General features: G+C 33.4%; 3 protein-coding genes across 3 annotated transcripts; 2 read left to right on the top strand and 1 right to left on the bottom strand.

The window, feature by feature from the left end:
• Positions 1 to 68: 68 nt before the first annotated feature.
• LOC115888083 (claspin-like) lies at positions 69 to 19319 on the top strand. Its single transcript, XM_030907658.1, has 18 exons — positions 69 to 849; positions 911 to 1329; positions 1389 to 1681; positions 1754 to 1846; positions 3033 to 3639; positions 5814 to 6028; positions 6085 to 6245; positions 7571 to 7895; positions 7956 to 8104; positions 8159 to 8275; positions 8647 to 8869; positions 9371 to 9610; positions 11483 to 11620; positions 11679 to 11862; positions 15543 to 15658; positions 18027 to 18325; positions 18954 to 19115; positions 19182 to 19319. The coding sequence occupies exons 1-18, from the start codon at positions 172 to 174 to the stop codon at positions 19311 to 19313; spliced, it is 4551 nt and encodes a 1516-aa protein (XP_030763518.1). The 5' UTR covers positions 69 to 171; the 3' UTR covers positions 19314 to 19319.
• Positions 12239 to 14414, bottom strand: LOC115888084 (heat shock protein 68-like). The gene has a single exon (XM_030907659.1). The coding sequence runs from the start codon at positions 14297 to 14299 to the stop codon at positions 12341 to 12343; it is 1959 nt and encodes a 652-aa protein (XP_030763519.1). The 5' UTR covers positions 14300 to 14414; the 3' UTR covers positions 12239 to 12340.
• Positions 19320 to 21114: 1795 nt separating the features above from the next.
• On the top strand, positions 21115 to 23303 carry LOC115888062 (heat shock protein 68-like). The gene has a single exon (XM_030907632.1). It carries the CDS (start codon positions 21245 to 21247, stop codon positions 23198 to 23200), a length of 1956 nt encoding a protein of 651 aa, XP_030763492.1. The 5' UTR covers positions 21115 to 21244; the 3' UTR covers positions 23201 to 23303.
• The last annotated feature ends 3 nt before the right edge of the window (positions 23304 to 23306 follow it).

A 23306-nucleotide genomic window follows, 5' to 3' on the forward strand; every position in this document is an offset into this window, starting at 1 on the left:
TACACCAAATAAATGTTTTGACAACTGTTCAAGAAACCTAACCTAAGAAAATAGAATTTAAGCGGGAAACGAAACACGAAACGTAGTTAGTTTGTTTATAAAGTTTATTAAATAAATTATATATTTATAAATGAATGTACGGGTTTATTAGTGCTTTATATTTACATTAAAATGGCTGAAGTTAATATACCAAGTGATGAGCATAATATATGTGATAAGAATACAAATAATGAAGCGTTTGAAAATGTAGAACATGATGAACATATTTCTGATCACGAAATTCAACTAAATACAAATAAGAATAATGAAGACATTTTAGCAAGTGACGAAACTGATACCGTAGACATAAATACAGCAGAGTCTGATATTTCAAATAATAGTGAATGTAATATAGTGAATAATAAATTAGGGGAGCCAAAAGAAGATTATGGACATAAAGACACCGAAGACAATAATAGTGAAGATGAGAATAATGACAATAGAAAGGATATTTTAAGCAGTGACGATGAAGAAGATGTCACAACAAATAATAAATCAAAGAGAAAACATATCAGTCGAATTGAGAGTGATAGCGAAACAGAAGAAACAGTCTTGCAAACAAAAAATAACAGTGAACCAGTAATATACAGAACTGACTCAAAAGACGAGATAATTCCAGACAATAATATTGAAAATAATACAACTAGTATTTTACCAAGAAAAAGGCATATTATTCAAATTGATAGTGACAGTGAAACAGAAGAAATCACTTCAGAAACAAGAATTAGTGATGAAAATAACAGTGAACCAGTCATTTATACTACTGATTCAAAAGGAGAAATAGTTCCAGAAAACAGTAGTAATGTGATTGTAATTATTTTCTTAAAATCTACATCTAGGTATATAATTTTTAGACAAATATTTTTTTTAGAAATCTAGATTAGCTACTTTGTGTGATTCAGACAGTGAAGAGGAATATACAGTTAACGATGATGTATCACCCCCAAATGATCCATCTGAAGAGGATATGATTGAGCAAACCCAGCATAATAATGAACCAAAGAAAAGTAGAATTAATACAAAGAAACCAAAGGTCCAAAATAAAGTTTCTGACGATCCTAAACCTATGACTCCTAAGGAAGCTGCTGAATTAAGAAAAGAAATCCAGTCAGAATCACAAAGAATGTTAAGGGAAAAAAACGTTTCTTTACCCTATCACAAACCGAAACCCAGAAGTCTAAAGGAATTCTTGGCCAGACGTCCCAAACTTGCCACTGCTACTTCTATAATTGGGAAAGCTCCACCTTCGGTTGCTATAAAAATGTCTACAGAACAGCTAGAATTAGTGTCGTAAGTCTAGGTTGTTTTATCAAACTTTTTTAGTATGAATTTATGTTTTTTGTTTATAGAAAACAGTTAAAAATACGCGAAAAGGAAGTTAGAGAGTTTTATAAGTCGGAAAGTGAGTCTGATGGTGAAAACGAAGGGGAGTCAGTGTCTCAAAGTGTTAACAATGATGAGAACAAGGAAAATGACAAACCTGAGGGTGATAGAGATATGTTAACTGAAGATATTTCTCTAAATGAAAATACAGAGGACAAAATAAATAATATAGAGAGTGACAATAAAGAAAATACAGAAGCTTTAAATGAAGATGGTATTCATAAAGGCCAAGAAGATATTATAACTGAGAAGAATACCGGTAAGTCAAGATATTTTTTTTGTATTTATTTTATTTCACAAATGTTTGATGTTTTTTTTGTAAATAATATAGACAATGAAGATGAAATTTTACTATCTGAAAGTTTAGAACATGTAAATGATTGTGGTACCGATAATATCCTGGAAAATATAGATAAAAGCACTGGTGAGTTCAAAAAGCTCCATATCTCAGGTTTTTATTTGAGATTTTCACAATTTTAACAAACTTTATTAGAATATTTTCACAAACTAGACTAAGTAGATTTTAAAATTGACCAGTTTGGGACTAAATTTTCAGCATATTGAAAACATATCAAAATTTTAAAATTGCAAATTATTGATTTTTTAAGTACAGTATATGAAAAAAACGGCCAAAAAGTTCATTAGAAATGGCGATCTATATTTTAATCATATAATTCTACATAAAAATGCATTGATTGTTATTTCTAAGCCGTGTTTTTTTTTTTTCGATCATACCAAATTTTAAATTTAGTCACTTTCATAATTATATTTTATGATTAGACATTTTTAAAATTAATAATTATTAATTTACTAGTTGAAGCCTGGCGCATCCGCCACGACATCAGAAAAGAAAATACTTTTTATTTTTTTTTTAATTAAATGAAAAACAAAAAATCCGGCGACGACAGTTTTTAAAAGAGCTAATTAGCTATCTTTTAGTAAAAAAGCTACTTTCTAGAGCAAGTCGTTACTTCAGTAGAGACGACACAGATAAACATTAGCATTTTATATATGTATGTAGATTATATTAAAAAATAATACCGTATGATCAGCGATGGCTATGAAATGAAGATCGCTGTCATTTTATATGGGAAATGTCATCGATCGTCATTTCCAAGCCAACTGGACGCCGTTTTTTTTTGATCATACGGTATTTTTTTAAATTTTTTATTAATGTCAATGGATTTAGATTTTTAAAGAAAATTATAGTTATTTTAAAGAAAGAAAATTATTTTAAACAAAAAAAAACGAAAAAATTCGACTGTATTGATTTATGATTAAAAAATAGAGTGTTCCTTTTGAAAGAAATGGCGTCAAATTGGCCTGGAAATGACAATCGATGATATTCTCAAAATGTAAGACAAAATAATAAAAATATTGTTTAAATCTCAAAGAGAAAGCCAGATATACAAATATTTTTGGTCATCTTTATACCGTATGATTGAAAAAAAAACGGCCTCCAGTTGGCTTGGAAATGACGATCAATGACATTTCCCATATAATTTTACATATAAAATGACAGCGATCTTCATTTCATAGCCATCGCTGACGCCGTTTTTATTCGATCAGCCGGTATTTTGTTTGACTGATTTTTCTATATATTTTTTTAGAACAAGTTACTAACGATGTTATTGAAAAGGATATAATTGAACCAATGGAAATTGATAATGTTTTAGAAACCGATAATAATGTAGAAAATAATTATAATGACAAAGATTCTAACTTAGAGGAGCCTGAACAAGAGCTTAATACAATGGAAAGTGAGAGTTACAAATTTAATTTAGATGATATAGGTCAAAGTCCTGAAAAACAATACTTGCTAGAAAGTAACTCTCATGCAATTGATGGCATTAATAAAGAATCTATCAATGAAAAACCTAGTAATGAATCTTCAGAAAACAATGCTGAAGCTTTAAAAGAAAATTTAGATGACCAAGTGAATGTTCGGGCGTCTAGACAGTTTACTTTTACTGATTTGGATAGAGAAATTGAGGCACATAATGAAGACAATAATGAGTCGAACGTGGTTAAATCCAAAATGGAGATTTTAAAAGAAAAATTGGTTAATTTTAAACCAAAGTTGAGTGGTGATCCAAATCATGTTATAGATTTGGATAGTGGAGTGACCAAGCCAAAGGAGGTGTTTCAGTTGATGGAAAGGTTTGCTAAACATGTTTCAACCAAGAAATATGTTCCTAAGCATAAACTTCAGATGAGGTAAGACTTTTCTGGACCTCCTAGAATAAAAGAACTTGAGAAATTATTTAAGTGCAAAACTAAAGTATGTAAGAAAATGTATTTCAGGAAAATATTTTAACTTCTATAGTGTATAGGGCGGCTCAAAAAAGTGTGAGTGGATCGCGTTGATTTTTTTAAACGGAACATCCTGTATATTATTGCATTGTTGGCTTCCTTTCAGATCACTTTACATAATCCTAAGATATGCGTACATATATTTCGATAATTTCAGAGATATTAATAAATAAATAAAAAAAATATACATATACAGGGTTGTTCACCACATACGACAAGGAGTATTGTAACTAAACGATTAGATTTTTATAAATTGTAAGTTTTGGGTTCGTTGAAGGACTATTAGAGCTACAATTAAAAAACATTTTTACAAGATACAGAGTGTCCGAAATAAATAAAAAATATCAAAGTTTAATTTTTTTAAATGGAACACCCTGTATATTATTACATTTTTAGTTCCTACAATTAAAATAAAGGTAAATTTGATTAAGGTTTATTACACTTAAACCTTACCGTTTTTGAAATATTTTCAATTTTGTGAAATTGCAGTAAACATTTTAAGGCTTCATTTCTCCAAGGGTATCAAAGTTTTTAATACTAAATATTTACTGAAGTTTATTTATTGATCAGTTATTGTGTTGCAATAATAAAAATAATACTACCTCGTACAGAGTGTCTAAAAATTTATTTTAAATAATTGCTAGCTTTAAATGGCAATAACTTGTTTAATTTAAATGGAACGCCCTGTATATTTTAGGAGAATCAGATGCACAATTTAATTGTCTATCAAATTGTATTATACCACTTTTTATCTATCCCTTCAAGTTTTCGTAGAAAATGCATTTTCTTATAATTTAGACCTCATTTATCAATATACCCATGGAATATTGACATTTTAGATTGTTTTTAAAACAACAAATGTACAAAATGTACAGGCTAATAATATTATCGTTTTTAGCAAAACGATAATATTACTAGTCCATTTGTATGCAAAAAGAAAATAATTTAAATCTTTATAGAGAGTATACCATTAATTAAATATACCACCAGTATTTCCGCCCAAATACTAATTAATTACATACTTAATTGTGTTCGTTAATAAATTATTCTAAATAAATGTGGATTTGAATCAGAAATCAATATAATAATGTTATGAAAATGAACGTCTCTGTTGTTATAAATAATCATTTGTCAAAAAATGAAATATCAATTTTAAGGAAGTTTAAGGTGGTACTTTTTACTACACTGTCTAATACATATACAAAATTCAGTTCTTTAGTATTTGGAACAATTATTATTAATCAACGCAAACAGACAATTAATATAGTTTGAATACTGGAATCATATTAATTGGTCCTCTTTAACAAATATTTACAACAGTTTTTTTTATTTTTTAATGAAATAAACGAACTATATCGACAACATTAGTATCTGTACTCTTTAAAAATTTGGTACATCTTTAAAAATAATCTAAATTACAACAAAATGCATTTTCTACGGAAACTTGGAAGAGATAGGTAAAAAATGGCATAATACAATTTGATAGACAATTAAATTGTGCATCTGATTCTCTTAAAATATACAGGGTATTCCATTTAAATTAAACAAGTTATTGCCGTTTAGAGCTAGTAATTATTTAAAATAAATTTTTAGACACTCTGGATAAGGTAGTACAATTTTTATTATTGCAACACAATTACTGATCAATAAATAAACTTCAGTAAATATTTAGTGTTCAAAACTTTGATACCCTCGGAGAAATGAAGCCTTTAAATTTATACTGCAATTTCACAAAATTGAAAATATTTCAAAAACGGTAAGGTTTAAGTGTAATAAACCTTAATCAAATTTATCTTTATTTTAATCGTAGAAACTAAAAATGTAATAACATACAGGGTGTTTCATTTAAAAAAATACAACTTTGATATTTTTTATTTATTTGGGACACTCTGTATCTTGTAAAAATATTTTTAAATTGTAGCTCTAATAGTCCTTCAACGAACCCAAAACTTACAATTTGTAAAAATCTAATCGTTTAGCTTCAATACTCCGTGTCGTATGTGGTGAACAACCCTGTAAACTACAGGGTGGCCCAACAATTCCGAAAGTATGTAAATTCTAATCAACAATTGTTTCAGTATTGTCACTGTTGAAACTGGTGGTGATATACACAAAGAAACAGTCGCTGTCAACGTAGATGAAGATGACAAAGACATAACACTTGAAGAAAAACCAGGGGCAAGACTAATGAAATTGAAGGAAGACCTCCAAAACCAGATGGCAGAAAGGAAATCGCAGATTTGGCAACAAAAGGCTGCCAAAGGAATGGGCAAGACCGAAGAAATCGATGAAAGTATGAAGAAACTACAAAAATATTTTAGTTAATATTGTTAGTTACATAAATTTTAGGTAACAAGGAGCAAATTGTGGATGAATATGACATTTTGGACGATGAAGATGAAGAGGATGTAGAAATGACCGATGAAGAATATTCAGAGGATGAAATTGATGAGAATGATGTTGAAATGAAGGACAAACCAAAGAAGAAGTCTGAATTCTTGGATGAAGAGGTAAGTATACAGGGTTGTTAAATTGTAGCAACACACAAAAGGTACAGAGTGTCCTAAATAAATAAAAAGTTTAAAATATCATAGTTGTATTTTTTAAATGGAACGCTCTGTATATTTTTACATTTTTAGTTTCTACGATTAAAATAAAGGTAAATTTGATTAAGGTTAACCGCACTTTAATCTTACCGTTTTTGAAATATTTTTAGTTCCATTAGGGGCAGATCATCAGTAAGGGGTTCAAAGCCTACTGGTTAAAAGTGGCGAACTTTTAAAAATTCTGTATTTTGAAGGAGACTTTAAAAAATTTCAAGTGTGCTATACTTTTGGAAAGATAATTTTAAGTTCTTTTCGGTTAATTTAAAATTTACAGGGTGTCCCAAATAAAAAATCAATTTTTCTGTTGATAACTCTTAAATTATTAATTTTAAAAAATTATACTTAAACCATTAAATTCTACGTAAAAAGGTGCTTTAGGAATGTTTTCATAAAAATACAAAATTTTCTATAGCAAAAAAGTTAAAAATGCACATTTTTGAAAAACACCCCGTAACTTCGGAACGCTAACAGATATCGATGTGCGGTTTTCACCATCATGTTTTTGATAAAAAATGAGCTACAGGGAGTGATACTAGTTTTCGTCTATATCCTATAGAAAAGGATGTTTCACTTTAAAAGCGTCCAATTTGGCCCACCCTGTACAGTTTTGTACATTTGTTGCTTTAAAAAAAACTCTAAAATGTCAATATTTCATGGGTATATTGTAAATGAGGTCTAAATTATCAGGAAATGCAGTTTCTACGAAAACTTGAAGATTAAGTTATTGCCATAAGATAGTAATTATTTAAAGTAAAATTTTAGACACTCTGTATAAGATAGTATTATTTTTATTATTGCAACACAACATTGAGTAAATAGAAAAACTTCAGTACAATATTTGGTTTTAAAAACTTAAACACGCTCAGAGAAATGAAGCATTAAAATAGTTACTGCAGTTTTACAAAATCATAAATATTTCAAAAACGGTAAGAACGATGCGCTAAACATTAATCAAATTTACCTTTATTTTGAACGTAGAAACTAAAAATGTGATAATATACAGGGTGTACCATCTAAAAAATACAACTTTGATATTTTTTATTTATTTGGGACTCTCTGTACCTTCTTGGTAATGAAACCATTGAAACTTCTCAATAGTTAAAGCAAAAAAGTAGTCATGGCAGCATTGTAACGTACATTCGTTATAAGTTGATGACTTTTATTGATTTTTTTCTATTTACCCTGATTATTTTTTTAATGTACCTAGTTTAAAAAAATCTTTATAACAGGCTGAAGAAAGCGAAGCTGAAGAAAATGATGAACCATCAAATAAAGAAGGTTTTGAAGAAAATGTACTGAATGAAAATGCAGAAGATGACAATGAAGAAGAAGATTCAGACAATGAAGATAATGGGGAAGATAACAGTGAAGATTCAAATAATTCAAATGATGCAAAAATTAATGAAGAACCTCCAGAAGGTTGTGAAGTTAAAAAGAAAATACTGAAGAGAATTGTGCAGTTTGAAGATGATTCTGACGATGACAGTTTCCATGAACCTAATCAAACCCAAAAGCAAAACTTAACAGAGCACCTAGATTCCACAGTAACTGCAAGTAAAGTTCTATTATAATTTTTTTATAAGAATTTTTGCTAGTTTTATAATTTTTTTCTAGCTGATGAAGATGATTTTATACCTCCCCATCAACCAAACCAAACAAAAACGCCTCTAAGACAACCGATGAGCCAATCAAAATCCATTACAGATTTTTTGACACCAATTTCATTTCTGACAAGTATCCAGAATTTGGCTTCAGCTACAAAGGTAGTATTTACGTCAAAAATAAGTTAATTTTGTATTAAATTGAGTTGAATTTAGTCAAAAGATATTGTGTCGCCTTTTAAAGTACCTGGGGGGGTACTAAGTTCGCCAAAAAATGAAAGAGACGGAATGCCCCAAAGAAAGCTGTTTCATTCTGACGTTATTAGTTCTCAGGTAAGTATATTTATAATAAATTACTTTTTAGATTTAAAACACTAACAACTCTATTTTTATTTTTATTATATTTTATCTTTTTTTCTTGATGTTTTTTTCTGTTTAATTATAAGATTATAAAATAAATAAATAAATAAATGCCTTTATTGTCAAAAAATTTTACAATTTGTAGACAAAGGTAAACTAAACAAAGAAAGTAAACAAACAAAGTACACAAACAAACAAACAAACGATAATACAAAACATTATACAAATAACGCATACTGCATGCGGTGGCAGCACCGGCGGAGAATGCAATATCAAGATTTTCAAAACTTTTATGATACTATTTTTCTGGGATTCTATTAATAATTATTTTATTATTCTATAAGAGTTCAGTAGATACGTTCAGTGACCAAACAACAACTCAAGATACTTCTTCAAGCAACGAATCGAAACAAACCACCGAATCACAAACTTCTACAGTAACTGAGGAGCCTCCAAACACTCAAGATTTACTTGGTATATGTTCTGGTGAGTTCACAGGTGTGACTCAGCCAGAACCTACAATTGAGAGCTTCACCGCTACACAAAACGAAGAAATAAAAGCCTTAGGTATGAATTAATGGCCCATAAACTGTATAAATTGAAAAAAAAACGCCGTCACAGTAACCTTTGAAATGACCATCGACGATTAATTATGTCTGACAGATCACTATACGTAGTTTCATTGAATAAAAACAGTAAAGAAGGAGCCTAAATACATTTTTTCATGCATTAGACACCGAAGTTATTACCATACCAAAAGATGCCATTTCGAAAGCTGCTATGACGCTGTTTTTTTTTTCGATTATACAGGGTGTCCTAAATTTGAGAAAATAAAACCAAGTGAATTTAAAATCGATTTTACAATTACTAGATTTTTTTCGAATATCTTGGGAAATATTTGAATATTTTTAATTTTCAAAACGGAATATTTTTGGTTATAAAATTGAGCATCTTTGCTATAATTTGTATCCCTTATAATTTCAGGGATACTAATAGTCAACTTCGCATTTGGGACATCCTGTACAGCACATTACATTATTTTTCTATAAAACATATTTCTTTTGGTAGGTTCCGACCAAGACATGATTATATCTCAACTTCTTGACGAGGAAGAGCTCGAAAATTTTAAGAAAAAATTCGAATCGCCTGTTTTACCTACATCTCAACGTGTTACTGTTGAAAAAGAAACACAAGAGATTGTTGGTGGAGGTGTGATAGACTCAGACAATGAAGATGGAAGTGAGAATGACAATAATGACGTTTCATCTAGGAAGAAAAAGAGAAATAGCAGAAGAATACAGTTTTCAGGTATTTCATTTTTTGCAGTACCTCTGGTGTAATAGAAGATTATAAATAGACTAGCGTGTACCCGCGACCCGCGACTTCGTTCGCGTCGAATTAATCATTTGTAATGGTGATGATAAAGCAAAGCAAGAATTTCCATTAACATACAAACTGGATAAAATTTTCTCACATTTATGTCAGCATGAGAAAAAACAATATGGCGATATTATTATATAACTTGGTAATATTTGAGGGGTAGTTTCATCTCGTTGGAATTTGATTTTCGAAAAATTTGTTTGCCAAAAATAAGCTTTTTACGTCAAGCAGTTTAAGCAGAATCGTGGTTAAGAAATTACCCAACTTTTTGGAACACCCTGTATGATTTTTTAAAAAATTTCAAAATATGTAAAGAAACCAAATAAATTATGCTTGTCCAAGCGTTTTCCCGAAAGACTAACCGTTTTATAAATAACAAAAATTTGTAATATATGAGGGGCGTTTTCACCCTCTTGGAATTTGAGATTCGAGAAACCCCTCCTTATCGAACCTTTACACCCCACAGTCAATCCGGTTACCAAAAATCAGCTTTAAACGTCAAGCAGTTTAAGCAGAATCGTGATTACTCAATGGTCATATTTTATGAAACACCCTGTAAAAATTTATAAAAAATCTTAAAATATGTAAAACAACAAAATAAAATATACGTGTTTAAGAGTTTTTCCGAAAAACTCAACGGTTTTTAAATAAAAAATATTTTAATATTTGAGGGATAGTTTCACCCCCTTAGAATTCGAGTTTCGAAAAATCCCTTCTTATCGAACCACTACGCCCTAAAGTCAATCTGTTTTCCAAAAATCAGCTTTTTACGTGAAGCGCTTTAAGCAGGATCGTGATTAATCAATGACCAGATTTTTCGAAACACCCTGTATACATTTTTAAAAAATCTTAAAATATGTAAAAAAAACAAAATAAAATCTACGTGTTTAAGCGTTTTTTCGGAAACTTGACCGTTTTTTAAATAAAAAAATATTGTAATATTTGAGGGGTGGTTTCACCCCCTTGGAACTGGAATTTCGAAAAATCCCTTCTTATCGAACCTCTACACCCTAGAATCAACCTGTATGCCAAAATTGAGTTTCTTACGTTGAGTGGTTTGAGCAGGATCGTAATTAATCAGTATGTCAGTCACTTATGGATTTTATATATTAGTATAGACAGAGTACGTAGATCGCCGAGTAGCGACAGAAACCGTCGGCTCTTTTGATGTGGTGGGACCAAATTTTCTTTCTCTCTCTTTTGACGTGTTTGACAGATAGACTACGTATTTAACTGCTCAACTTATGAAGTGGTCCTATAAACATGGTATACACTGCTCACAATTTGAAGTGGAATTAATTATAAAGTTTTATACATATCTTTTTTGTTTTGTTTTATCCTTATTTCTAAATTTGAATGTATAAAATATCTTACTGCTAATAAATAATTAAAAAAACGATTCGTTGCCTGAGGTATACTTGAAATAAAGTATATAGAGATATTTGATAAATGGCAACAGTGGCAACTTCGCTTTTTCGTATGACAGATAACCTACTTATTTCGCGCAGCCGCAAAGAAAATTGAAAACGGGACTGTCGCTACTCGGCGGTTTAGGTACTCTGGTATAGATTAATTTTGAATTTTACTATAAAAATAAAAATAAAATTGAAAAAACAGGTTTTTTGAAAATCTCGAAAACCGTTTCAGTTAAAGAGCTAGAAATTTAGGAGAATTATTTTGATTCGGCATCAAATTGATCCGCTGAGTGCGAGTCAAAAAATCGATTTCCTATATTAGTCCGGCTATACCTTTAAATTTTTGAAAGTTTAATAGTTGACTTACCATATACATTAAATTTAGATGATGAAAGTTCAGATAATGAAGAAAATGACGACGAGGAAATTGACTTACACGACGAAGATTTGGACGAGAATGAAGATAACGTTGACAACGTCGGATACGATTCTGAAGAAAACGAGGTTGATCTAGATGAAGAAGGTTTTATTTTTTATACATAATTTTTTGTGTTAATATTATGTATAATTTTTATTTGAAGGGGTGAAAAAGCAACAAAACATGAAGCTTGGGGATTTCCTTGACGAAGAGGCAGAGCTTTCTGAATCGGAATGGGGCAGTGAAGATGAGGATGAGAGGGATTTGGATAAATTGGAGATTGAATTGGGAGATACCGAGAAATTTGATGACGAAAAAATGAAGGAAGACCTGGAAAAGATCCATATGTAAGTAGTGCATGCGATATATTTATTTTTTATTTGTATATTTCAACTAATACTGATTTTTTTAATGGTCTTATACTTCAGAAGTTTAATAAAACTAAAATAATAAAATAAACATCTATACGTACCTTTTTAAAAGCCTTTTTACTTAACATATTGTTGTTAAAACAACTTTTTTTAATTTTAGTATATGTGGATGTTTTTTCCTATATGTTTTTTTTAACAAAAATATTTGGTTTATTTTGTCTTTATTTAATTAAATTATTATTTTATGAAATCTCAGGATAAGGTTTTTTAAAAATAAAAGTCAATGGTATTTTTTTATTTCAACATTTATTTATTGTATAATCTAAAAAATAAATAAATCTAACAATAATTTATTAATATTTTAAAATCAGTCTTCTTTTTTTGTACATAATAAATATTTATATACATAGTATATACAGTCACAGAATATTTTAAATACAGGATGTGTATTAATTTAATCTACTTCTTCTATCGTTGGTCCTTGTGATGACGTTTGACCAAATCCTCCAGCTTGTCTTCCACAGCTGCTACCAGGCATGTTGGCTCCTCCATAGTTGTTGTTATTTTGGGAGGCTCCAGAGTTGTACAATTTGGCCATGATGGGACTGCAAACGGACGTGAGCTGCTTCTGTTTGTCCTCGAATTCTTCCTTCTCGGCTAGAGTGTTGGAGTCCAGCCATTTCAGAGCTGCTTCACATTCCCGTTCTACCGTCGATTTATCCTCCGAACTCAGTTTGTCTCCGCACTCTTGAACCGCCTGTTTCAGTTGGAAAATGTAGGCTTCCAGCTGATTGCGCGATGCGACTTTTTGTTTCTGTTTCTCGTCCTCTTCTTTGTATTGTTCTGCTTCGGACAACATGCGATCGATGTCGGCCTGAGACAGTCTGCCTTTGTCGTTTTTGATGGTGATGTTGCGGGAGTTGCCGGAGCTGGTGTCCTTGGCGGAGACGTTCAGAATACCGTTGGCGTCGAGATCGAAAGTGACCTCGACCTTGGGTACTCCCCTAGGCGCCGGTGGAATACCGGTCAAATCGAAGTTGCCCAAAAGGTTGTTGTCTTTGGTCATCGCTCTTTCGCCTTCGAACACTTGAATGGTTACAGCGGGCTGGTTGTCGGAATACGTGGTGAATGTTTGCGTCTGTTTGCACGGGATTCTTGCATTTCTTTCGATGATCTTGGTCATTACACCACCGGCAGTTTCAATACCCAAAGACAATGGAGTTACGTCGACTAAGAGGACGTCTTGGATCTTGGAATCTTGAGCTCCACTGAGAACTGCCGCTTGGACTGCTGCACCGTAAGCAACCGCTTCGTCTGGGTTAATTGAAAGGTTCAGTTGTTTTCCATTGAAGTAATTCTGGAGGAGTTGTTGAATTTTCGGGATCCTTGTGGAACCACCCACCAAAACGATGTCGTGAATAGAACCTTTGTCCATTTTAGCATCTTTTAAGGCTTTTTCGACGGGTTGTAGTGTTCCTCTGAATAAGTCTGCGTTCAGTTCTTCAAATCTAGCTCTGGATATTTTTGTGTAGAAATCGATTCCTTCGAAAAGTGCGTCGATTTCAATGCTAGCTTCTGTACTGGATGATAGAGTACGTTTCGCTCTTTCAGCTGCAGTCCTTAATCTTCTGATAGCTCTTGGGTTGGATTTCAAGTCCTTCCTGTATTTTCTTTTGAATTCCTCGGTGAGGTGGTTTACTAGTCTGTTGTCAAAGTCTTCACCTCCGAGATGGGTGTCACCTGCGGTGGCTCTTACTTCGAACAGAGATCCTTCGTCGATTGTTAGGATGGAAACGTCGAATGTGCCTCCTCCTAGATCGAAAATGTGCACATTTCTTTCTCCTTTGAGGTTCTTGTCCAAGCCATAAGCCAAAGCGGCAGCCGTGGGTTCGTTGATGATCCTTAACACGTTCAATCCCGCTATTACACCGGCATCTTTTGTAGCTTGTCTCTGAGAATCGTTGAAATATGCAGGAACTGTGATTACCGCGTCTTTTACGGACATTCCCAAATAAGCTTCTGCCGTTTCCTTCATTTTTGTGAGAACCATCGAACTGACTTCCTCTGGAGCAAACTGTTTCTGTTCCCCTTTGAACTCGACTTGTAGTTTTGGTTTTCCTCCACTATTAACCACTTTAAATGGCCAATGTTTGATGTCTTCCTGTATTTTGGGGTCGTCGAATTTGCGTCCTATCAATCTCTTGGCGTCGAAGATGGTGTTAGAGGGGTTCATGGCGACCTGGTTCTTCGCAGCATCTCCTATAAGACGTTCGGTGTCGGTGAACGCCACATAACTCGGTGTTGTTCTGTTTCCTTGGTCGTTGGCGATGATTTCTACTTTTCCTTGTTGCCACACACCTACGCAGGAGTATGTGGTTCCCAAGTCGATACCGATTGCTGGAGCTTGTACCATTTTTGTATAACTTCACTTGTTTTCACTAACTGAACGGTAATAATAACTTTTCACTTGAAAATCGCTTTGTAAATTCGCTCGGAATCGCTTTGTGTTTAGCTTTCGCTTCACTGTCTTGATTCAAATTTGACTGGTTAGCGCGCCGCGGCGTTCGGCTTTTATACAGACCCGAGCGGGCCATCGAACGCTCCCGAGTGTTCTAGAACGCGTGGATCGCACTGGTCGATGCGCCCGGGAAACAACCTTCCACCGGCTTCGATAGCGTTCGAGAACAATGCTCTGTTTATCCTTTGTTAAACTATACGGATAGAGTGAAACAGAAATAGCGGTAACGTACTGGAATAATTTTACGTCGGCTTTAGGTCGATGACTGACCTTTCCAACGCCTTCTACTGCGTTCTAGAATGTACGCTGTTGTATTTCTTTTAATCGTAAGTGTCGAGATAAGTATACAACGTTCTAGAAAATCTAGAACACAGCAATATTATTTGTGGAATATTGTGGAACAGCTGTTTTATTTTTTGATTGAGATATTTTTATGTAATTTAATTACGTTTAATAGGATGTGTTTTTTTACACATATATTTATTCTCTATAGTGCTTGTCTATGCTCTTATAATTTGTTTTGTCTTAAATCAAATATAAAAAATATGTATGAACCCATTTTTGAATAAACATAAATTCACTATCGAGATTTAATTCATCAAGATTTTCCAAAATATTATATTCTCAAAATATGTATTTTTATAAAATAAAGAATAATATAAAAAAACTGTTATTATTTAAACTAAATGACTATACGATCGAAAAAAACGACATCATAGTGGCCTTTAAAAAGGAATTTGAGATTAATTTCTAACAGACCGATTATATTTAAAAAAATATCGAAAAAAAATGGCGTTCAGTTGGCTTGGCGATGAACATCGATGACATTCCCCATATAATTTTACATAAAAAAACAGCGATCTTCATTTCATAGCCATCGCTGACGCCGTTTTTTTGGGTCATCTTGTACTTAAATGAAGACACTATTATTAATATATAAATAAAGATACTCCAAAACATAATCTGCTCATTAAAAACATTTTTTTTTAAATAGGTCTGTTTTTGAAAACTTTCTATACTTATTCTTTCTAAATTGTATATCAATATATTGCAGTATAAAGAATTATTAGGGAATAATTACAGAATTAATATAGGTATAAACTATATAATTACAAAAAAAAAATACTATAAATTTCAGGCGAAGAATGTTAGATGATGATACCAGAGAAGTAAAAATGCTCCAAGAATTATTGCTGGAAGATGGAGAATTGCATGGTACAGGGAGACAAAGACAATTTAAATGGAAAAATATAGGTAAAATACGTACAAAAAATACTTTTGTGTATATTGAAACCATTAAAAAGTTACAGAATTTGAATTAAAATACTTTCAAAGTTCGGCATCTAAAATAACAAGAAAGTCACTTAAAATTTTAATAATTATGACATTAAATTTTGAAGCCCCCGTACAATTTGCAGTTACAATATTTGTAATAAAGTAAGGTCAGACCAAATGTAATAAACATCTGACGTTGTTTTGATCTCAGGATATAATTTTTTATTATTAATATTTTTTTAAGAAATCCTGTTATTTTTTTTTTGTTAAAAAATGTCCATACCTATGTGGCGGATTCATCTCTCCAAAAAATCCTATATTGGTATTTCTCCACTGCAAGAAAATCTACAAAATAAAATAGTTATTTTTTGTAAACACTTCTGCGTTAATCCAAACGGAAACTACTTGTCAGAAGTTAGGTTTACAGATATACAAATTTGCCTAACGAACAAAAAAACGCTTAACGTTTCGGAAAGTTTATCTCTTTCCGTCGTCGGAAGCAAAAAAAAATACAAAGAAAAAAGAAAAAAACTATTTAAATTCAACTATTCGAGAACACTTTAGTTTTTTAAAACAGATACGTCTACAAAAACCGTTGACGTTCTGTTAAAATGACATTATATCCAAGTTAAACTTCAAAATTAACAGTTACTACATGATATCAATTACTTAATAAGGTAAAACCAAAAAGCCCCAAACTTTCTGTTTGATTATTTTTAATTTTTACGTATGTTATGTTTATTTATGTTATGTTCTTTAAAATCAAAGAAGCGATTGCCATACATTACTAACATCTACAGATGCATGAGCAATACATTTATTTTTATTCTTCTTCTTCTTAAAGTGCCTTCTCCTTTCAGTGAAGATCGGCAACAACCATGGCAAATTCCTCTCTATTTTTCGCTCTTCTCAGCAAAGTATGTGAGTCCAGGCCTGTCCAATCTCTGATGTTCTTCAGCCAGGAGCATTGCCGTCGTCCGGGTCCGCGCTTTCCCTCAATTTTACCCTCGATGATGAGCTGAAGGAATTCATACTTGCTATGTCTCATGATATGGCCCAAATAGGCTGCTTTCCTCTTTTTTATTATGTCGAGGAGTTCTCGGTCCTTGTTCATTTGGTTTAGAACTCGTTCATTCGAGACACGGTCAGTCCATGGTATTCTCAGCATTCTGCGATATACCCACATCTCAAATGCTTCCAACTTATTCATTGCGCTTACTTTGAGTGTCCACGACTCAACCCCGTAGAGAAGTGTGGAAAGTACGTAGCACTTGACGAAGTTGTCTTTTATATGGATGTTGAGACGTTTATCGCACAGTAGGTTCCGCAATTTTAGGAAGTTTGATCTAGCCATCTCAATTCGAGCTCTGATCTCAATGTCTGGGTTTAGGTCTTCACTAATCCAACTGCCCAAATATCTAAACTTTGAGACTCTTGCTATTGGTGTCCCACCTACGACTACCTCCGTTGCCTGTCTTGCATCTCTATTTATCACCATGACTTTTGTTTTGTTTGTATTTATCCTGAGACCCATTGAGTCGCCCACCGAGGACAGTCTATCAAGAAGTCTTTGCAGGCCCTCAGTGGTGTCTGCAATAACGACGGTATCATCAGCATATCTCATGTTGTTAATCAGCCTGCCATTCACTTTTATGCCGTCTTCTGATCCCTCAAGCGCATTTCGAAATATTAGTTCGGAGTACATATTGAAGAGCATAGGGCTCAATACGCATCCTTGCCTAACTCCACGCTTGATAGGTATTGCTGTTGTTTCAGTGTCCTGTAGTTTTACTGTCGCTACTTGTTATTCGTATAGCTTTTGGATAATTTTCAGGTCTTGGGTATCCAGGCCTCTTCTTTCAAGGATGCTCAGCAATTCCCTGTGGTTGACGCAGTCGAATGCCTTCGTGTAGTCTATGAAGCATAGGTGTACCTCCTTTCGTTGATCTCTGCACTTCTGCAAAAGCACCGATAGCGCAAACAGGGCTCCTCTCGTCCCCAGTCCCTCGCGAAATCCCATTTGCTGTTCACTTATGTCTAACTCACATTTTCTTCGGATTCGATTATGCAGAACCTTTAAAAACAGCTTTAGGACTTGACTTATTTTTATTAGATTGTATTAAAAAAGCCTCTTTTATTTTTCTTTTAGCTTCTTTCATTATAATTTTCGCGTTATTAAAATTTATTCTGTGCCCTGTGTCCCAATGCTGACAAATCTTAGATTTGTGAAAATCTCCCTTTCTTTAATAATCTTTATGTTTTTTAATTCGAACATTTTAAAAGATGTTTCACCAATGTAAAATTTATCGCATTCACATGGTATTTTGTATATTACATTTTTTGTTAGATTTAACTGATGACCAAAGAGACGGTGAAAAAGGAGAGGAAGAAATCTATATGGATGAGGAGGAAAGTGAGGAACAATGGAGGAAAAAAAGACACGAAAGAGAGATGTTTTTGAAGGAAAAATTGAAGAAAACCGAAGATATTCAGGATGATCTAGTCAATCACAGCCAGTTCCTGAAAATCGGTCAAAAAGTTCTGGAAAGAAGCCAGAGTCTCAACTCACAAAATAGTACACCCAATGAGAAATCGGAAGTGGATTCAACAGAAAATACCGCTCCTAAAACTCCCTTTCCCCTATTGGTAAGTGTCTTTTTATACAGGGTGTTTCAAAAAACATGTGTCATCTCTCGAAGGGAGATTCCTCGAGACAAAATACTAAGATACAATTTTTAATTGGCATTAAACGGTCTATACAATTTTGCTATCAAAAGAAAAAAAGCCAGTGGCGCACATGTTTTTTTTTTTTCGAAAAATATTCCAGTGATAACCCATATGCACGTCCCTGATGAACTCGTCGATACTTTTTTATCATTAAAATATGTAGCATTTATAGTAACTTTTACCCTCAAAATTTCATTCAAATCTCTAAAAGTACTTGGAAGAAAATTTTAATTAATCGAAAGATTATTAAGACTTTAACACCCTGTAACTACGAAACAAAGCAGAATCGGACCTATGTTGATATGAAAAATAAATCTTATTTTTACGTGAGGAATCTCCCCACGAGAGATGGCACATGTTTTTTGAAACACTCTGTAGATATGACATAGTATTTTTGATATGGACTAGTGACAAATCCACTTAGTTAAAATGAGATTGAAGAGATATATAGAACGATTCCGCTATAGAACGTTATTCATAATATTTTTATACTAATAATTAAAGGCTTCAGTAAAACTGACTTTATTCGTTTTTGTTATTGTTTTAGAGTAAAAGAGGGTCATTTTTGAGTAGAGGCGATCAAGTTCTTCAAAGATTAGCAGAATACACTAAAGTCAGTGCAGAAATAAATGTCAGTTCTTCTAAAACCACTAAAAATTTTGTCTTTCAAAGCGTTTCATCTTTGGAAGTATCAGTATCTTCGGCTGCTGTAAGTAACAATATATTTTATGCATTTTTTTAGTTTTTTTGTATATTTTTCTAATTATTTTTATAGAATAAAAAACGGAAAGCAGCTGAAGGTACACCCAATGTCCTAAAAAAACTAAGGCTAAACACGACCTTTAGTCCGGCGGATAAGAAAAAGAAAGATAAATCTGAAAGAGCGAGGAAATTGTTTAATTTTTAGACTGAGTTTTGTTATATACTTGTTTGTTTTATAGTTATTATTGTAATATATTTATAATATACATATAAAAATAGAGTTTTTGCATTTTTTTTTTCACATTAAATCGCTTTAAATCATATTTTTAATATAAGAATATTCTGGAGTATTCTGGAGTACTCTGTTGAAATTCGCATAATCGTTTCACTGGTTGCATACAATAGAGAGTATAATATCGATTTATCTTTGAAGTTCTAGAACGCAGCTTATTTCTCTATGTTTCTCGATGTACATATACACTGTGTCCCAACGAAATGTTAATTTTAATAATTCGTTTAAGAGTCTATTAGTCCTACATATAGACAAGGGTCCTACCAATGACCTGCTTTGATTAAGGTTTGCAGAGCTTCAGCGTTTGCCATAAAATAGCCAGCAATTTGTTACAAAACCATATAAATTATCTATCACTGTAATCACAAAATTTCAATCTATTTTCGTATTGTAACGGAATTTTATATTATGTCTTTATTTTCGAGAAACTTTAGTCCAAACATAAGGAATATTTTGTTGATGTTTGACCATCAAAATTTTAAAAATAATGAAGTTGTCTAAAAATGCGCTACAATAGGGATATAGTATAATCCTTTATCTTTAATTTCCTTCTTCATTTGTGTAAAAATACCTAGCTAGTTTTACATAAAACGTTAAATGCCGAACGCTTATTTTGCTACTTTTTGGATTAGTGAAATGGACTCTGTTTAATATACTTGTTAAAGCATTATTTTTAATTAATATATCACATATTATTGTAACTGTGTATTTTTAATAATCAAGAAATACCTACAATGGTACTATTTATTTAAAAAATATATAATGGAAACTATAAAATATTCTTTCAAAAAAGACATCTTGGTGCTTTGCTACTAGAAGAAAATCTACAAAATAAAATAGTTTTTTTTTTGTAAACACTAACGGAAATCAATTCTTCAGGGGTATTTTAGTAAAAAACTTTGCTTAACATTTCAGGAGGTACATATATCTTCGAAAGCAACAAAAACACAAAGAAAAATCTATGTAAAAGAACTTACAATAGGAAAAACTCTTTTTTTTTTCATGCTTTTTAATTTTCTCTAAAACGGTATGGAAATTTGGAAAAGTATAAACGGGATTAACCATTTTAGAATAAGCGAAATATTTTTTATGAAAAATGCATTTTTCTCAAAATATTAATAATAAAAAGTTTTTCCTCTTGTAAAGACAATCCGGGTACATACTGTATAGAAATACATTTTCTTTTCTTCCTAGAACTGCAACAAATTTTAGTTTATAAATTTTAATAAAAGGTTTAATTGTTGTGTGAATTCCACAGAATATTTAATAATTATTGTTTGTACATATTTTGTTAAATAATATATCAAAATATTGAAAAAGGGGATTATACCAATAAACATATACATAATAAATTAAATTCGTTAATAAAGTCATTAATTATTTCTTATTTTTCCAAATAAAATGTTATTTAGTGAGCTCTCAGTCTCATATTTTTGATAATAAAACATTCAATATTTTCATTATACATGAAGATAACATTTTTGGCTCACTGTATACGTCGATGAATTCCAGAACGTTGCCGTTATTGCTGTTTCACTCTAACGGCGTAGTTAAAAGATAAATATAGTATTGTTCTCGAATGTTATGGAAGCCGTAGGAAGGTTGTTTCCCGGGCGCATCGACCAGTGCGATCCACGCGTTCTAGAACACTCGGGAGCGTTCGATGGACCGCTCGGGTCTGTATAAAAGCCGATCGCCGCGGCGCGCTAACCAGTCAAATTTGAATCACGACAGTGAAGCGAAAGCTAAATACAAAGCGATTCCGAGCGAATTTACAAAGCGATTTTCCAAGTGAAAAGTTATTATTACTGTTCAGTTAGTGAAAACAAGTGAAGTTACACAAAATGGTACAAGGTCCAGCAATCGGTATCGACTTGGGAACCACATACTCCTGCGTGGGTGTGTGGCAACAAGGAAAAGTCGAAATCATCGCCAACGACCAAGGGAACAGAACAACACCGAGTTATGTGGCGTTCACCGACACCGAACGTCTTATTGGAGATGCTGCGAAGAACCAGGTCGCCATGAACCCCTCGAACACCATCTTCGACGCTAAAAGGTTGATCGGACGCAAATTCGACGACCCCAAAATCCAGGAAGACATCAAACACTGGCCCTTCAAAGTGATTAATAGTGGAGGAAAACCAAAATTACAGGTCGAGTTCAAAGGGGAACAGAAACAGTTTGCTCCAGAGGAAGTCAGTTCGATGGTTCTTACGAAAATGAAGGAAACGGCAGAAGCATATTTGGGAATGCCCGTAAAAGACGCGGTAATCACAGTTCCCGCATATTTCAACGATTCTCAGAGACAAGCTACAAAAGATGCCGGTGTAATAGCAGGATTGAACGTGTTGAGGATCATCAACGAACCCACTGCTGCCGCGTTGGCTTATGGCTTGGACAAGAACCTCAAAGGAGAAAGAAATGTGCTAATTTTCGATCTGGGAGGAGGCACATTCGACGTTTCCATCCTAACAATCGACGAAGGATCTTTGTTCGAAGTAAGAGCCACCGCTGGTGACACCCATCTTGGAGGTGAAGACTTCGACAACAGACTAGTGAACCACCTTACTGAAGAATTCAAAAGAAAATACAGGAAGGACCTGAAATCCAACCCAAGAGCTATCAGAAGATTAAGGACTGCAGCTGAAAGAGCGAAACGTACTTTATCATCGAGTACAGAAGCTAGCATTGAAATCGACGCACTTTTCGAAGGAATCGATTTCTACACAAAAATATCCAGAGCCAGATTCGAAGAACTGAACGCAGATCTGTTCAGAGGAACACTTCAGCCCGTCGAAAAAGCCTTAAAAGACGCCAAAATGGACAAAGGCTCTATTCACGACATCGTTCTGGTGGGTGGTTCCACAAGGATCCCGAAAATTCAACAACTGCTCCAGAACTACTTCAACGGAAAGCAACTGAATCTTTCAATCAACCCAGACGAAGCGGTTGCTTACGGTGCAGCAGTCCAAGCGGCAGTTCTCAGTGGAGCTCAGGATTCCAAGATCCAAGACGTCCTCTTAGTCGACGTAACTCCCTTGTCTTTGGGTATCGAAACTGCCGGTGGTGTAATGACCAAGATCATCGAAAGAAATGCAAGAATCCCGTGCAAACAGACGCAAACATTCACCACGTATTCCGACAACCAGCCCGCTGTAACCATTCAAGTATTCGAAGGCGAAAGAGCGATGACCAAAGATAACAACCTTTTGGGCAACTTCGACTTGACCGGCATTCCACCGGCGCCAAGGGGAGTACCCAAAGTCGAGGTCACTTTCGATCTCGACGCCAACGGTATTCTGAACGTCTCCGCCAAGGACACCAGCTCCGGCAATTCCCGCAACATCACCATCAAAAACGACAAAGGCAGACTGTCTCAGGCCGACATCGATCGCATGTTGTCCGAAGCAGAACAATACAAGGAAGAGGACGAGAAACAGAAACAAAAAGTCGCATCGCGCAATCAGCTGGAAGCCTACATTTTCCAACTGAAACAGGCGGTTCAAGAGTGCGGAGACAAACTGAGTTCGGAGGACAAATCGACGGTGGAGCGGGAATGTGACGCAGCTCTGAAATGGCTGGACTCCAACACTCTGGCCGAGAAGGAAGAATTCGAGGACAAACAGAAGCAGCTCACGTCCGTTTGCAGTCCCATCATGGCCAAATTGTACAACTCTGGAGCCTCTCAAAATAACAACTATGGAGGGGCGAACATGCCTGGTAGCAGCTGTGGAAGGCAAGCTGGAGGATTTGGTCAAACGTCATCACAAGGACCAACCATAGAAGAAGTAGATTAAATTGTTTATTAAACTGTAAATATAAATAAGAATGTGATATATTGTAAATATATTTAAGACTGATAGATTAGATAATATTTAAGAGAACTGTTCAAATGTTACCTAT

This window comes from Sitophilus oryzae, unplaced genomic scaffold, assembly GCF_002938485.1.
Source record: "Sitophilus oryzae breed Bouriz unplaced genomic scaffold, Soryzae_2.0 scaffold_682_pilon_pilon, whole genome shotgun sequence".
Classification (NCBI taxonomy): domain Eukaryota; kingdom Metazoa; phylum Arthropoda; class Insecta; order Coleoptera; family Curculionidae; genus Sitophilus; species Sitophilus oryzae.

What these genes read in the sequence shown, in the direction of transcription:
- LOC115888084 (XM_030907659.1), bottom strand. Translation starts at nt 14,299, where the DNA reads ATGGTACAAGCTCCAGCAATCGGTATCGACTTGGGAACCACATACTCC.
- LOC115888083 (XM_030907658.1), top strand. Translation starts at nt 172, where the DNA reads ATGGCTGAAGTTAATATACCAAGTGATGAGCATAATATATGTGATAAG. An exon ending in TATAACTGAGAAGAATACCG is followed by an intron (nt 1,682 to 1,753) that starts GTAAGTCAAGAT and finishes TAAATAATATAG; the next exon opens with ACAATGAAGATGAAATTTTA. An exon ending in GACCTGGAAAAGATCCATAT is followed by an intron (nt 11,863 to 15,542) that starts GTAAGTAGTGCA and finishes TATAAATTTCAG; the next exon opens with GCGAAGAATGTTAGATGATG.
- LOC115888062 (XM_030907632.1), top strand. Translation starts at nt 21,245, where the DNA reads ATGGTACAAGGTCCAGCAATCGGTATCGACTTGGGAACCACATACTCC.